Source organism: Mirounga angustirostris, unplaced genomic scaffold, assembly GCF_029215605.1.
Source record: "Mirounga angustirostris isolate CCGP_5_RB_7025 unplaced genomic scaffold, mMirAng1.0.hap1 SCAF_13, whole genome shotgun sequence".
In the NCBI taxonomy this organism is placed as follows: domain Eukaryota; kingdom Metazoa; phylum Chordata; class Mammalia; order Carnivora; family Phocidae; genus Mirounga; species Mirounga angustirostris.
In genome coordinates, this window is record NW_026991721.1 from 52,613,317 (window position 1) to 52,629,361 (window position 16,045).

At 55.7% G+C, this 16,045-nt stretch overlaps 1 protein-coding gene across 1 annotated transcript in view; it reads right to left on the reverse strand.

Annotated features, from left to right (window-relative positions):
* Window positions 1–885: 885 nt before the first annotated feature.
* MYO7A (myosin VIIA) overlaps window positions 886–16,045 on the reverse strand; it is an 82,192-nt gene continuing 67,032 nt past the window's right edge. The window contains exons 37-51 of the mRNA XM_064576878.1: window positions 15,238–15,425; window positions 14,457–14,581; window positions 13,673–13,830; window positions 12,548–12,701; window positions 11,230–11,385; window positions 10,665–10,770; window positions 9,439–9,552; window positions 8,276–8,363; window positions 7,992–8,098; window positions 5,799–5,843; window positions 5,066–5,251; window positions 4,501–4,617; window positions 3,352–3,435; window positions 2,092–2,211; window positions 886–1,495 (exon numbers count right to left, since the gene is read on the reverse strand). Of these exons, the coding sequence (XP_064432948.1) occupies window positions 1,406–1,495; window positions 2,092–2,211; window positions 3,352–3,435; window positions 4,501–4,617; window positions 5,066–5,251; window positions 5,799–5,843; window positions 7,992–8,098; window positions 8,276–8,363; window positions 9,439–9,552; window positions 10,665–10,770; window positions 11,230–11,385; window positions 12,548–12,701; window positions 13,673–13,830; window positions 14,457–14,581; window positions 15,238–15,425 (1,838 nt within the window). The 3' untranslated portion in view covers window positions 886–1,405. The remainder of the gene's footprint in view (window positions 1,496–2,091; window positions 2,212–3,351; window positions 3,436–4,500; window positions 4,618–5,065; window positions 5,252–5,798; window positions 5,844–7,991; window positions 8,099–8,275; window positions 8,364–9,438; window positions 9,553–10,664; window positions 10,771–11,229; window positions 11,386–12,547; window positions 12,702–13,672; window positions 13,831–14,456; window positions 14,582–15,237; window positions 15,426–16,045) is intronic.

Here is a 16,045-nt window from a genome sequence, read left to right on the forward strand (position 1 = left end):
GGGCAGACCATCACAGCACCTTCCTTCTGGCTCAGATTGATCCTGGGCTTCCTGTAGAACCATGTAAACATTGGTGGGGCAAAGCTGTCTCAGACAGCACATGATCATCCCAGGAAGCAGGGCTGTCTGGTTTGAGTCCCTCATTTTCATAAGCAGCCTCTCCCACACAGGTAGCTGGGGAATAGCACTCCCTGTGGAGTGTTTGGGCATCCAGATGCAGATGACCCAAGACACTTAAGGACTCAGCTCTGCTGCAGTATTAGGGGGACATGGGCTGATCATAAACACACCTTCCTCAAGGGGCTTCTCCATTGTCACTTCTCTAGGCGCTCCTCCTAGCCACAGCCTAGGAGGATGCCCCCACCCTACATAACACCTCCCCTGTCTGAAGCCCCCACTCCCATACCTGCCCAGATCATGGCCCAACTTGGTTGTTTCATCCTGGTCATAAAGTAACATTTTATAGGCACTCTCAGGACATAGGGACTTAACCCAAGGCAGCATCCTTCTTGGAGCTGTTGATGAACTAAGGAGATGTTTCTGACAGGATACAAGGGCCACTCTGGCTCCACTGGCCCTAGTTAGGGCCCAGAAGCTGGTGCCTCCTCTAGATCCCCAGCCCCTGCACACTTAGGTCCCTACCTCCCAGACTGATGTCCCAACATTTCCCCCAAACCTGCCCTGGTCCCAGCCAGTCCCTTTAAGCCCCTTTCAAGCACACCTTGGGCTCCGGACCCCAAGCCCCAAACCCAGACCAGCTTAGCCCTGCACACATAGACTGAGGAAATACTTATACCGGCCACTCCCACAGGGCCCCGTCTTTGTCCCATACACACTCCCCCACTCTCTCCCCTTCCCCCAGCAAAGACACTCTAGGGCAAAAGATTAAACACATACTTTATACTCTGAGGCGATCAGGGGAAACTGGCACAGGGGCTCAGCACTCACACTGCAATATGTAAAAGTGGTCTGTCTCCCCCATCCCAGCTGAGGATCCTGGACTTACAGGAATTAAGCCAGTCCCTTAGGTTTCAGAATATTCTTGGTTGGTTTGGTTTGGTTGGTCCCAGTACGGAGGACTAAGTGTGCTCTTGATTCCCTGTCTCAGTGGTACACAGAAAGTCAAAGGAGGTCACGTGGTAGGACTGGTCTAAGAAAGGCATCCAAGGAGCACAGGCTCTTACAACTGGGAAGGCCACGGCAAGCCAGGACTAGAACCAACCCTCAGTAGTGGATCAAGGGGAGTTCTGCATCCCAGCAAGTCTGCCTCACTGGAAGAAGGACAGGAAGCCAAGTTGGTGTAATCAGTGGACGGCTGGCCCAGCCTCCCTGCCCAGATGGCAAAGTCCTCCCCAACCTGCAGAGGTAGCTGATGGGCCTGAGCCAGCACCACCTCCCTCACTGTTCACTTGCCACTCCTGGAGCCCCGCTGTTTGCTCATGGCCGTGAGCATCTGGCTAATATAGGAAGTCAGGAGGTCATCCATCTTGTAGCCCTGGAAACAGCAGCAAGAAGATAAACAGAGCAAAAAGTCTGACAGGACCAGCCCACTCAGACCCAGAACCCTCCCAGGAAACTGCAGAGGGAAGAGCCCTGGACAAAGGAGAATCCTGTCCTGCTCTGGACTCAGTCTCCCCAGCTGTACACTTGAAGGGTTGGACTCATCCAGCCAGATGTCTAAGGTTCTAAGTTGTTATGACCCCACGTGAAGGCCCTAGCTTGTAGGTCCCTTATATACTGGTGACTCTAAAGGCTCTACCAGTTGAGCCATGCCTTTGAAGGCCAGCTCAGTCGAAGAGGCCTCATTGCTAATGGGTCTCCTGTTGAACTCAGGGGCTAAAGACTCAGTCCCCAGATACTAAAGTCACTCAAACAATAATTATTAAATGAGGGGGTCATTCAGCTCCAAATTAAGCCACTTTTCCAGACCTAAGCTGAGCCTCAAGTTGACCTGACTTTGGCCCAGTCTGATCCTTGATCCCAATTTCAGGCCAAGCCATGCACTCTTGTGTTGTTCTGGAGACTGAGAGAATAGCTGGAGCTGCAGGCAAAACAGGGAAGCCCACCAGGCCTAAACAGAAGAGCTCTCACCAGTGATGTCTCACAGAGCAATTTGCTCCCGCGCACCAGGTTCCCAATGGTGATGTGGAAGTAGGTGTTGCCACTACTCCAGTTGGAGATCTTGGTGAAGGGATGAGTGGTCAAGATGTCCTGGGGAAGCAGAGAAAGTTTGAAGCTGCACAGTCTGGACCCTCTGGCCTCACTTCCCTCAGTTCTAGCCCACAGATACCACCCCCTGGAAAGGTCTTGGGCCCTCAGACAGGAGGACCAAAAAGATAGAAGCCAGCTCTGCCATGAAGCTGCTGGGGGAGGCAGGTACATCCCCACCTCCATGCCTCATTTGGGGCCAGATGGTGGGACACCCAAGGAAGTCTGGGAGGCTGTGGGGTATGTGGGGCTGGAACTGGAAATTTGAGAGGCCTGAAGAAACTGCAACTGTGATCCTGAATGAGATGGTCCTGAGGAGGAAGACAAGAAGATAACAAGGATGGGGAGCAGGGGGCGCCTGGGTGGCTCAGTTGGTTAAGCGACTGCCTTCGGCTCAGGTCATGATCCTGGAGTCCTGGGATCGAGTCCCGCATCGGGCTCCCTGCTCGGCAGGGAGTCTGCTTCTCCCCCTGACCCTCCTCCCTCTCATGCTCTCTGTCTCTCATTCTCTCTCTCTCAAATAAATAAATAAAATCTTTAATAAAAAAAAAGGATGGGGAGCAGGATATGTGTGGGTGGAGAAGAATCCCAAAGAAGTATGTGAGAAGAATGACCAAGAGAGATAAGAGGAAAACCAGGAACGTGGGGCACATGAGCACAAGGGGAAGGTGGTGTCCATTGACACCCTTTGCCAATGGTCCAGTTGTATCCCTCCTCAGTATGTAGTAGGACTGTGCTTCCTGGTTCCCTTGGTGATGACTTCTCTGGCCCATGAATGCGAGTAGCAGTTACACCCCCCCCCCCAACATGCAGTCTGCCATCCTGACCAATATGGACAGAGAGCACCGTTGAAGGAAGAAATGGTTGGTAGGGTCCAGTGATGCTGATAGGCCAAGTACTAACAAGTTCATTGGATTTAGTAGCAAGGTGTTGGCTAGTAACTCTAGGAGAGCAATTTTGATGGAGCAGGGAAGAAAGTAGACAAAACACAGATAACCTCTCAGGATATGTGGCCAAGAGGGCAGATGAAGTGAGGATAGTGGCCAGCAGGGGCTCTTCGGGGGTTGGGTCTGGGCGCTGTTGTTAGAGGTGCAGACAGAGAAGTCCACCTTCCCACCCCTGCTTTCCCCTGTCACTGCTCACCTTGGTTCTGGGATCGATGAGGCTGACCCCATACTTATTGATGGCAATTAAGAGGATCTCAGGGAAGTTTGGCTCCGTAGTTTGCTAGCAAAGAAAGCCAGAAACCATCAGATCTAGTGGGGGGAGCCCAGAGCAGGAAAAGCTGGGTGCTAGGATTAAGTTGCCTTCTCTTGCTGCCTGCTCCACGCCAGGGGTGCAGCAGAGCTGGCGGCCCTGCCACAACCTCATGGCATCCACCTCTGCTGGGCCCTCAGTGCCACCCAGATCCCTTCCTGGGTCCTCAAATGACCCCATCTCCCACCCTCCCCGGTGGCAGTTCTTCCCTTCTCTCCTGCTTCTCTAGGAGTCTGGGCTATCTCCTCTCTCAGCCCAAAGGTCTTTCATATTTAAAAACCCTCTCTGAACTCTGCCCCTGCCTCTAGCCTACCTCTGTGCCTCCCTCTCTTCCTTGCAAGCCAGACTTCTCAGAAGGCCCGTATCCAAGGCACGTAGCCAGGCCATTCCCTCCTCACCGCCCTGACCGATCCCCACAGTTCTCCTGCCAGCCTGTCCACCATTTTCCTGCCTCTGCTCCCACCCCTCCGGCTCACCCCCACCCTGCAGTCAGAGTGCACTTCTGGCCCCCTCAGCCCTGTTCAGAACCCTCCAGGGTCTGTCACCACCTGCAGGAGGAAACCCAACCCCCTTGCCTGTTTGCCAAGCTGCCTCACCACAATCTGCTCACTTCATACCCTACGCCCAACCATACTCAACCACTTGCACTTCCTGTGCTCCTGCTAGGCCCTCTGCCAGGAACTCCCCCCAGGGTCTTCTTGGAAAGCACAGGTGTTGCCTCCTCAGCCTTCATAGTCTGCGTAGGCCTCTGAGGCTCCACCACCTTGATGGGGGCTCCCCCTTGTCACACACAGCACAGTTCACTCTTCATTACATATTATTTGCCTCCCCTCCCAGGCTGAGCTTATGGTGGTTCCTTGTGTCCCAGGCCTGAGACATCCAGGTGGTACAAAGCTGAGGGTGCTCCCCTCCTTTCCCTTGCCAGCACAGGTGGCAGAGGCCAGGGCTGTTTCCCACGGTCCTGGGGAGGAGTTTCTGTGCCTTCTTGCCCCCGCTCCTTGACCCCTTCCTCCTGAGAAGCCACCCATAACGTACCTTCACCTCAAAGAAAGCTGAACCAAAGGTGGGCCACTTGAAGATGAGCTTTAGGAAGGCTAGCTTGGCTTCCTCCTTGGACTTCCCTGCATGCTTGTTGAAGTAGGCGACGATAGACTGCCGGGGGAATGTGGGTCAGAGGCCTCTCCCCTGTCACTTCTATCCCACCTGCACTGTCAGCTGTCATGGGCCCTGGGGGGCCAGGCATATGGTGGGGGTCCTGGAGGCCATGAAGGGCTCCCCCCTTATCCCAGTTAATGGAATCCTGATCTCCCTCCCCTCCCCACCCTCCCCTAAGCAAGCAGGCGCAAGAGTATCAAGTAAAATCAGGTCACCATGGTAACCAGGACAGGGCAGATTACTACCAAGCAGCCAGGTGAGGCCTTTGCCTGGAGACTGGATACTAAAGCAAGTGGAAGGGAAAATGGGAGGAGGACTTTATCATACACAGGGGCCACAAGAGAGACTTCTCGGGGCTGCTGGCCAGCACCTTCCCCCTGACCCTTGGGGTGCCCGGAGACCCATTCATCAGTGTCCCTAGTCCTGCTGCCTCCTCCATACTCACCCGCTTCCAGTCGTCAGGTGAGATCTGCCGGATGAGGTCCTGGGGCACCAGCTCCCGTAGCAGCTTGGGGATACTGGGGAAGTAGGACTTGTCCTCCTCGAACTTGACCCTGTAGATCAGCGCCCCCAGCTGCAGCACCTCCTCCCGCGTGCACTTGTGGTAGCCCCGGAGATACTTGGGCAACTCCTACCAGAGGCAGAGCAGGTTGTAGGCGTGGAGGGAACTGAAGGAAGCAGGCTCCTTCCCTGCCAGGCTGAGGAGGGTCTACTGCCTTAGCCCACATTTGGGCCTACCTGTCAGCCTCGGCTGACACTGTGTCCCCAGGGGAGGTGGGAGGGAAGTAGCAATCATGACCGCACAGATGCAGCATGTTACAGTTGGAAAGCAGAGCCATGTATGAATATTTTTTCCTCCTCCCCTCATCAGAATCTGGTGAGGTGAGCAGCCCCATTTCAAAGACGGAGAAACTCAGAGTGACCGGCTGGTGAACCTGAGACTGTTCCACAGCCCTAATCTTCCGAGCCTGTCCTCCCTTGAGAAAAGCCTCTCAGGCTGACCTCCTCCTCCCATTGTGTTCCCTGGAGACCAGCTGGCTTCATCAGCAGCACCAGCCCCTTCCCCACTTTGAACTTCCAGACCCAGAAACAGAGAAACTGAGGATGAGGAGTGGACCAAAAGCAAAAATGAAGCCTCTAAAATGCCAACACCATCCACAGCCTAACAACTGTCTTACCCACTCTTTGAAGCATAGGGAAACTGAGGCTGGCCTGAGGACACACTGCAAATTAGAAACCTGAATCAATTATTATCCATCCACCTTTTCATCTACTCACCCACCTATCTACCCATCCATACCCATCCATACCCATCCATCCATCCGCCCACCCAGATGGTTCTACCTACCCACGTCCATTTCCAATTTGTCCATCTATCCACCCACCAATAGCCACCCATAAGTTCATTCACCATCCATCCTTCCACCCATTCATTCTCTGAGTCACTGCCTATTCACCCATCCACCCAGCCAACACATATTCGTTGAGCATCTACTATGAGCCAGGCCCTTTAAGCAACAACATATACCCTCCCTACTCTCATAGAATTTGTAGTCAAGGCAAGAACAGACAACCATCCCCCAAAGTCAATGTATAATTATGATCTTTGAAGGAACTGTTCCCAGTGCTATAGTAGCATATAATTAGTTGACCTGATCTAGTCTTGGGAACAGGGAACACTTCCCTTATGATGATTGAAGTAACATCTAAAAGCTCAGTAGGTGAAGGAAAGACCCTAGGGAAGAGCTTCCCAAAGAGACAATATTACAAAGGCTTCCTAGCATACCTGAGAATTTGAAAAAATATAGCTGGAGTGAAGTGAACAATGGGATGCTGGGCATAAGACAAGGCAGCAGAAATAGCTAGTGGCACTCCCATGCAGGGCCACAGTCAGGATTTGGGGTTCTACCTTGAAAGCCATGGGAATCCATGGTCCCAAAAGCATGATGACCCCCTGTAGAGAATGGGTTCAAAGGGGCAGTTGTATGGACAGGGGAGCTCAGGGGAAAGTTTACCAGCTTCATCCAAATGAGAGAAGATGATGGACTGACCCGAGTGGGTACACGTGGTAATGGACAGATGGGGATGGATTTTAGAGAGATTTAGGAGATGAAGTCATCAGGTGAATGATTTGGGACAGAGGAAAGGAGGCAGAGGGAGGTGTTAAGGCTGACGGGGGTTTCTGCATTGGGGGAACTGACAGCTGACATTCACGCTGCCATTCACTACACGGGCACCATGGGGAGAGGCAGAGCTCACATATAAATGAGCCCTGCCGACTCCCAGGCCAGGGTTCTCTTTACCATGGCAGCCACCAGCTCTGCCTCCCCCAGCCTTCCCAGCACCTTGGGCCGTCTGCCCCACAGGAAAAGGTACGTGGGCTAGCCCAGAAAAGATCGCGGAGTCTGCCATTGTGAAGACATGGAATCAAACCCCGGTTCCACCTGCCCTGTCGTCTTAATTACATCAATCTCTCTGCGTCTCAGTTTCTCCCTCTGTAAAATGGGAACAACATGCCTGCTTGTTGGGGTTTGCTGGGAGGGCAAAATGAGTGAAAAGTGCCAGACACAGACTAGAGGTTCAACATGAGGGTTGAACCTCTAGTCTGGGTAGAGGGAAGCCAGGGCAGGGGGTGGGGGGTGAGCCCTCTGCCGCAGGAATCTGGGGTTCTACTCAAGGTAGAACCCCAAATCCTGACTGTGGCCCTGCATGGGAGTGCCACTAGCTATTTCTGCTGCCTTGTCTTACGCCCAGCATCCCATTGTTCACTTCACTCCAGCTATATTTTTTCAAATTCTCAGGTATGCTAGGAAGCCTTTGTAATATTCTCTCTTTGGGAAGCTCTTCCCTAGGGTCTTTCCTTCACCTACTGAGCTTTTAGATGTTATTTCAATCATCATAAGGGAAGTGTTCCCTGTTCCCAAGACTAGATCAGGAGTGGACCACGAGGGCACCTGGTAGGTGAGCGAGGGCACGATTCCTGCGGCAGAGGGCTCACCCCCCACCCCCTGCCCTGGCTTCCCGCAGGCACATGCTTGTTCTGGAAAGCATTTACAGATTCACTCAGGCCTCGGATACACCCGGATACGCCCAGGTAGAGCAGCAGAACCTGGAATTCAGAGGACAGCCCCTCACCTAGGGAAGGGTGTGAACAGGTGGGGATTAAGAGCCCAGAAGAAAGTACAAGGCCCTGAGGAAGGAGAAGAGTGTGAGGCTGAGCCAGTCCCCAGGATCCTAGCAGGAATCTCTCGGAGGCCTAGCCGTTACAGGCCTCTGCCCCTGCAAGGACAGCAGGTTCCTGCTTTCCCAAAGTATCGCAGGGCCAGCAGCACATGGAGGCAGCCACGGCAGAGAGGCGCTAGGCAGCTCACCTGATAATAGTGAAAGATGGAATCGGCCATCGGGTCCTTCCCGGGCACCGTGGTGGTCCACAGCTTCTTCATGAAGAATACCTGGTAGGTGAGCGAGGGCACGATTCCTGCGGCAGAGGGCAGTCTGTCACCCAGAAGGGCCCAGCACAGAGGGTCGCCCAGCACCAGGCCCCGGAGGAGACCCGAGCTCGGGTCCCACCCAGGTGGGCCTCGCAATTACGGCCCAAGCCAGCACCTGCCCCATTCCGGGCCTCACATGATCCCAGGACCCAGCCTCACATTACCATCCTTGACGGGCCGTGCTTTCTTTATCCAGTCTGTCAGGTGTCGAACAAAGTCAAAGAAGAAGTCATTCTCGGGGACACTAATGACCTAGGGACAGGCACATTGCAGTCCACTCATTTTAGTTCCAGCAATAGTGAGTTTTCTCACTTTCTCACTCAAGGCCCTCCTGGTGGCCCTTTCTTACAGCCAGAAGGGGTGTCCCACCCTGCCCTGACTGTGCCTGTTGAATGTCTCTAGAATACAGCCCACTTCCTGCCCAGGGTGACAGTCATTCCATTTGTCATTCAGCAAAGACCACCTGCACACCTCCTTAGACCCTGGGGAGAAAGCCAAGAATGAGGCCCAGTCCCCCTTTGGACATTCTCCAACATCCATGGCCTGCTCCTCCCACAGGCTCCAAGCTCCTCTGGGTCCAGGACCTCACTGAGATCACTTCTGGTTCCCAGTGTCTGGCACAGGGACAGTTGTGAAATGAGGAGACAGACATGGATGCACGGGGAACTGTGAGTGAGCACCTAATCTACCTGACGGGGTCAGGGAAGCCTTCCCACAGGAAGAGGCTCTAAAGCTGGGCCCTTGACCTCTACAGACACAGAAATGGGGGTGAGCAGTATGGCATGGTGCCAGGGGCCTGTGCCTTGGAGTCAGACCTCTTTGGGTCTGCGTCCTTGCTGTGTGACTTTGGATGAGTTACTTAACCTTTCTGAGCCCAGGTTTTGTGATCTGTTCGGTGGGGCTAATCACCCTCTCATTTCAAGGGTTATCTCAAGGGTTAATTGGTCTCAGCATGGCAGCTGAGTGACCAGTCAAATCAAATCTGGTAAGTACCCGTGTGTTGAGGCAGAGTGCTGAGCTTGGTGTATCCAGAACCTAAAGTACCACGTGGCTCTCAAGAGGTTTGAGGTCATGCTCTGCCATGTGTCAGAAGAGAAAGATTAAGGGAAGGCTGCTACAAGTAAGGGGGCCCTTGCAGGGATGTGTGAAGGACAGGGACACAGTCAAATGCCACATGGAAGCACAACTCTCTCCTCCCCTCGCTCGCTCCCTCATTCTCTCTTCCCTCCCTGCTGCCCCGCGAGCCCCTAGCTCCTATGGCCCAAGCAAATGTTCCAACAGACAGACCAACAGGGGTCTGACAGGAAGCCAATGACCCACGACCCACCTTGTCTGCAATTTTGACAAAGAGGCTGAATCCCTCGGAGGACTTGAGGAGCAGCCGGGCTGCGATGTTCTGGCAGAAGTCTTTGGCCTTAGTGCTGGACTCCACCTCAAAGGCCTGGGGAGTGTCGGGATCAGGGGTGGTTACTTGGCTCTAGCAAGGCCTCTGCTGGGCTTCTTGCATCCCTCTGTCTGTGCCTGCAACTAAATTGAGCCCCCTCCCATTCCCTCCCCTCCCCTCCCCTCCGCTCCCATTGAGGGCACCCTCCAAGGGAGGGGTTTCCCCATGGGTCTAGAGCTGGGCATGGCATTTAAGAAAAGGAAAAAGTCAACTTCTGTCTGGGTTTTCCCAGATCGTGTCTTCCCCAGCCTCCAGGCGGACTTGGCCTCTGCTTCCAGGGTTCTGGGCCTGGCTACACAAAGCATGGTGGATGAGAGGCCCAGGGAGCACAGCTGGGCAGGGTGATTGGGAGGAGAGACTGGAGGAAGAAGAAAGCAAATTCCAGAAAGGGGAAGAAAAAAGAGAGAGGGAAAGCAGCCTGCGGTGGAGGTGGGGGCACTGCTTCATGTAACCTTCCACTGGAGAGACAGGAAAGGATGTGTTCGTTTCTTGTCCTTGTCACTGGAATCCTGTTATGGCATTTCTGAGTCTCTAGTCTCTAGACTAGTTGTAAAACTGCTTTTCAAAATACAAGTTTCAGTGCTGGACTCATTTATCTGAATGAGCCCCTGTGCTGAGATGGAGCAGGGAGCGGCAGTCAAGAAGCAGCCTGACCTAATGGGCATGACGAGGAGACAAACAGGACCTTTGGACAAGGAGACCCACAACCAGGTCAGGTGGGGAGGAACGAAGGGGCCCGCAGGAAAGTGGGCTTGGGCGGGGGGCCGGGTAGGGGCAGGTGGGCCTGTGCCCAGGTACAGAGGTGGCACTGGACAGAGCTCAGCTCAGAGGGAGGGAGCACTTTTCTCCAAGCCAGAGCCTCCTCAGAGAGGGAAGAACGATCTTCCCAAGGAAGCTGCTGGAGACAACAGGAGGTCGGCCCAGGAACCCCAGGTCTCCTGACCCAGAGAATCTCTAGCCTCTCAGCTGAGCCCTGACTCCACTGAGGAGCAGGAGGGTGGGGGCAAATGTGGGGATGGCAGGGGAGAGGTACCAGGGCTGCTCCCTGTGTCCTCAGGGAGCCTGGTCCTTCAGGAGCATCCAGTGACCAGGAAGCCGGCAGCCCTCACCTCATCGGTGTCATCAGGAAAGTAGACCTTGTGGAAAATCTGGGTGGTTTTGTGCTGGATGGCCTCCACCTCCACCAGGTGTGGGGGGTACTTCCGGGACCCATTTCTGAAAACCAGGAGAGGGGTGGAGGGGCAGTCAGGAGCCAGCGGGTTCACGGGGCCATAGGGAGCAGGGAACAGAGGGAACTTTGGAGCCAGACCCCAGTTCTAATTCCTGTCCACCACTTCCTACCAGGTGACAGTCACTTAACCTCTCAGAGCCTCCAGCTCCTCAACTGTAGAAGGACAAGAGAAGAGAAGCCCGCACCCAGGCCTGAGGCGGAGGAGGAAGTGGGCTTTTGCAGAACAGGAGGCCGCAAGGCATGCAGCTGCCCTCCTGAGAAGCTGTGTCCCGAATGGGCCCTGCGAGCTGCGACCTGGGGCTGGCTGGCAGCTGCGGTACCCCAGGGACACGTCCCACCTCATCCCCAAGGGACACCCACAAGCCCGGCGTGGCTGGGAACACCTCCCCGCCCCTGCCCCGAGCTCTCGGCCCTCTGCCTCTGCTCTTCGGGGGCCGCCGCACCTCAGGGCTTTCTGGAGGCGCTGCAGGCAGTCGAGGGCGAGCGGGCAGTGCTTGCGGGACTGCACGAAGCGCTGCACGTGTGGCAGGAGGATGTTGCTGGGCGGGAAGAGGCCCGTGCACAGCCAGAGCAGCTCCCAGCCCCGCTCCTCGCTATACCTGCCGGAAGAGGCGCGGGCTCCAGCAGGGGTACACAGGCCAGCCGTGGGCCTGAGGACCCCAAGGGGCCGCACGTCCCTCGGCTCCTCACCGCGGCAGCACGTGCCTGCCGTGACCCACCTCCCCGACAGCCAGACCCAGGTAGTGCTACTCAGAGTGTGGCCGGCCAAGCCACACTGGGCCACACCGTCCCCAGCGACATGGAGGTCAGGTGCTCGTGCCAGAATGAAAGTCAGCTGTGGCAACCAAGCACTCTTGGTTCAGCTAAGATTCTGTTTCTTGGCAAGACTTTCCTATGAAGGAAGCAGTGTGTGATTTGTGTCCTGGCGGAAGCTCTTTAACTCATCTATCCTTTGAGTAGCACAGAGAGGCTCCGTCAGGCACCACTCTGAGCTCCTTGGGCCTGATAGGAGAGAACCATCGAGGGCTTCTAGGAGGAGGTGGCATTTGATCTCGGTTTTGAGGGCTGAGGCAAATTCTGATACTCAAAAAAGGAGATAAATGCTGGCTGTGGGCATAGCATGTGTAAAGGTTTGGCAGCGAGAAGTGATCGGATGTATGGTTCGATGGTGGATTTTGTAAGAGGTGCAGAAAATGGCAACGCTGAGGAGGGAGTTGGGGATCTGGGTGTAAGGGGAGAGGGTGGGGCTTCCCTCAGGCTCTAAGACTTCGCATGGGCCTGACTTCCGTTCCTGCCACGGTCCGGCCCAGCAGGGAGAAAGTGACACACTCTGGGACTCAACACCTTCAGCCCGTGAGAGTTTTCAGCCGGAGCTTCCAACTGCTGGCCCGCAGAGCGCAGCCCGCGCCAGGCTGGGACATGGGCTCATGGGTGGAACCTGCAGGCAGACAGTGGAGTCTGGGCTGGGGAGGGGTGTCTAGAGGAGGTTCGGGCAGTGAGTGGCAGGAAGTTTAGGAGGAGCTGGTGCAGTTAAACTTGGAGGAGGACAGATTCAGAGGGCGCAGCCACCACCTCTTGGTTCTTAACCAGACTCCCTTGGGCCTTGAGGCAGAGGTGGTCCATGAGGGGGCCTGAGGTCCCTGTCCTGAGTGACGAAGCACTGCTACCTGCCTCGGGAGGGAGGGAGCTCCCTGTCATGGTGGGTAGCTGTGAGCACTAGTAGGGGAGGCTGCCCCTCACCCGCCTACCACTCCCACCCACCTGATGTGGTTGTCGGTCAGCTGCTTCAGGATATGCACATACACCTCATCCTTGAGAGGCTCGGCCTTTAGGGCGCCCTCAAAGATCTGGTCAGTGAGCTCGTTGACCGAGCGCGTCCTCTTGGATGGGTAGTCGCCCATGTACTTGAGCATGGGTGGGACGCCGTCAAGGAAGGGCTTGTGACCGATGGGGTGAACACTGACCCAGGAGGCCACTCTCTCTAACTGGGTCTGCCTCTAACCAACTGTGTGGCTCTGGGCCTCAGACTACTCACTCAGGAAAGGTCCGACCTCCTGTTGTCTCCCCGCCACCCAGCTCTCCATGCCGACTGCCCACCCTCTCCTAAACTCCTCTGGCTACCTCCTCACCAGTGGTCCCACCCCACATCCAAAGTCCTCACAGCAACCAGGATGGACGTTCCAAATCACAAATCTGACTGTGCCACCCCGCCGCTTAGTGGCTCCTCGTGGCCTTAGGATGCAGTCCAAGCTTGTTAACGGGACTTGGGAACCCTTCATTAGTCAGCCCACATCTTCAGATTTTCTTCTAGGCCTCTGCCCTCCACCTGTGCTGAATCATTTTGTGATTCAGGGATTTGGGGCATGCTCATTCTGTCTGGAGCACTCCCCACTCATCTCTCCTTTGACTGACTAGGGCCTGCTCAGTCTTCAGGTCTCAGCCTAGATACCCCTTCTTCCAGGAAGGCCATCCTGCCCTCCTCCAAGCCCACATCAGTTCTGCCCCATCACAGCACTGTCCCGATCAGCATGTCTGCCCTTTTCGGCTGTAAGCACCATGAGGCCAGGGACTGGGTCTGGTCACAGCTATGTCTCCATGCCCGGCCTAGCACATGACACAGTACACATCTGTGAACCGAATGACGGGATCAGAGGAGACAATGGATTAGGCGGCCCCTGTAAGGGTAAGCCGCCACTGTAAGGTGCCAGCAAATGGATCTGCATCCCTCCACACTGCCCAGGACCCAACCAGGCCCCTCAGAAGGAAGGAGGTATCTGGATGAAAACCCTAGAGGCAGGGGCCCGGTGCCCCCCCTCCCCTGGGGTCCCCCTCCTTGGGGCCCCTGCCCTGCCCTTCCATGGTGCCCACCCCCACAGGTGTGGATATCAATGAAGGCCATGCAGGCCTCCTGCGAGAGCTCCTCGCTGCCCAGGATCTTCTTGAGCAGTGCCTGCTTGAGTGGCTCCCGTGTGTGGCTCCACAGCCGGTCCTTGCCACGGGCCTTGGATACCATCACCCGGCTCAGCGTGTGCTTGGGTGGGGGCCTGACACGACACAGTCGGCACTGACCCCCAGGTTGTAAGACCTGCCCCTCTCCTACCTGTGCATGGAGGCTGAAGGCCCCGTTCTTCCCTGTTGCACTGAGTGACCTGGGATGAGTCACCATCCCTCCCTGGACCCTACTTTCTCACCTAGAAAACCAGCCCTGCCCACCTCCACGGCCTCCTCCCCTCTGTCCCTCTCTGCTTTCCCCGCTCTGGCCTTGGCATGTGCTGCCTGCAGCACTCCTTCACCCGGGTCACCCCCTGTACAGCTCGGCTCAGATACCACCTCCTGTCTCCACCCCCATCCCCCAGCATCCCCGCCATAATGCTGGGCACACACAATCACAGCTGCCCAGTTTTGTGCCTAGCTCCCCACCGGGACTGTGAGTTGGTGAGGCAGGCACAGGCATGGGTTGTGAGTGCCCAGGACCCCACCTGGGGTGGCCACAGTCACGGTATCTTAAATGAAGAAAGAATAAAATGACACAAGAAGGGTCATCTCAGTAGATAGAAACTGCCCTCCTGCTCCCTGATAGGAGCATCCCAAGGCAACCCCACCACACTGACTAGAGTAGCAGAAGCCTATAGCTCACTCTCCTGGCCTCCCTCTACCCTTTCTCCATCACCTGAAATAGTCGTAGGAAAATTCCTCCAGCGTATAGGGCTTGGCGCGCACCTCAGGCTCCGCTGTCCGCCGCTGCAAGAGGCGGACAACGTCCTGTCTCTGGTCAGGGGTCATGGTGACCAGGGCCTAGAGACCAAGAGACAGGGGGCTGAGGTCAACTCTTTACCTGGGGCCCCTGGGATCAACATGGTAAAACCCAGAGCCTTCTGGACTGGGGCTGGGAAAGATTGCTGCCATGGGGTTGACCCTCACCCTATTCTGACCCTGGGAGCACTCCATCATGCTGGACTCAGGATCATTTCTTTAATACCCTGTGTCTGAACCAGGTTGGGTCAGTCAGAAAGCCTGGATGGAGCAGGGAGATGTGGTATGAGAACGGCCCAGTCAACAGAGTCTAGCTCAGCAACTGTCTGGAAAGCCAGGCTCTGAGTCTTCAGGGCTGTGATCCAGAAGAACCACGGCCTCCCTTCCAAGCTCTGCTCGCAGGCAGTGCGAGGTGATGCTTTCCCTTCCCCACTCTCCTCGTATCCCTCGCCCCACCTGGGGTGAGGCCCGGGCAGATCCTCATCTGATGCAGTTTCTAGGCCACTTGCCACCCAGCACAGGTTTGACAGCTTCCCCAGCTTGAAGTTTGTGGTCCTGTAAGACCCCCAGACCATCTTCACAGGAACTGCAGACCATGAATCTATTATAATTCCTCACTCCATTTTACAGATACAGGAAGAAGACAAGGAGAGGCCCAGAGGAGACTCCCATCCATGTGCCATGCCCAAGCCACATACCACAATCTCCCGCGGTGGCATGGTGACAGTGGGCATGACATACACGCAGTCGGTGGGGAAGTCCCCACGCTGCCTGGTCCTCTCATTGATGCCGTTGGCCCAGCCTGAGTTCATGACCTGCTCTCCTGTATCATGGTCCAGGATGATGAGGTCTCCCTTGGCAAAGCTGAGGAAACCTGACTCCTCCCCTGCTGGGCAGCAGAGGTGAGCAGCGCCACATGGGGGCAGAGAGAGAGAGAGGCTGGATTGGAACATTTTTATTTGGGTTGATGACCTATAAGCTGTTCCTCCCCACTGAATAACTGAGGCCCTGTCGCTCTCATGTCTGCTCACTGGTCACCCTGCCTCCACCTTGCCACAACCCTTCATACAGACATGGCCATTGGAGCGGGCCATTCCCCTGCTCACAAGCCTTCCATGGCTCCCCATTGCCCTGGGGAGAAAGTCCACCCTCCTCAACATGCTCACAGGGCTGTTGTGGGCTGGGTTTCCTGACTTCTTCCCCTTCACTTCTCACCCTTCCCCTCTTTCCTCCCCATTCCAGCCAAACCACACTATCTGCAGTTCCCAGACACGCCTGTTTTCTCCAGCCTCTGTACTGGGTTTGTGCTCTCCTCTCTGCCTCAAACACTGTGTCCACACCTACCTCCTCCCTGAACCCCAGGCTGCATGGGGGCCTCCTGTCCAGACTCCCTGAGGCTCTGGGCTTCCCTGGTCACTGCACTGTCACAGGGATTCTCACTGTCTGTTTCCAGCCCCTCTCCCTGCTGAGAGGAGCACCAGGGTCCGTTTTATCTCTGTCCTTTCC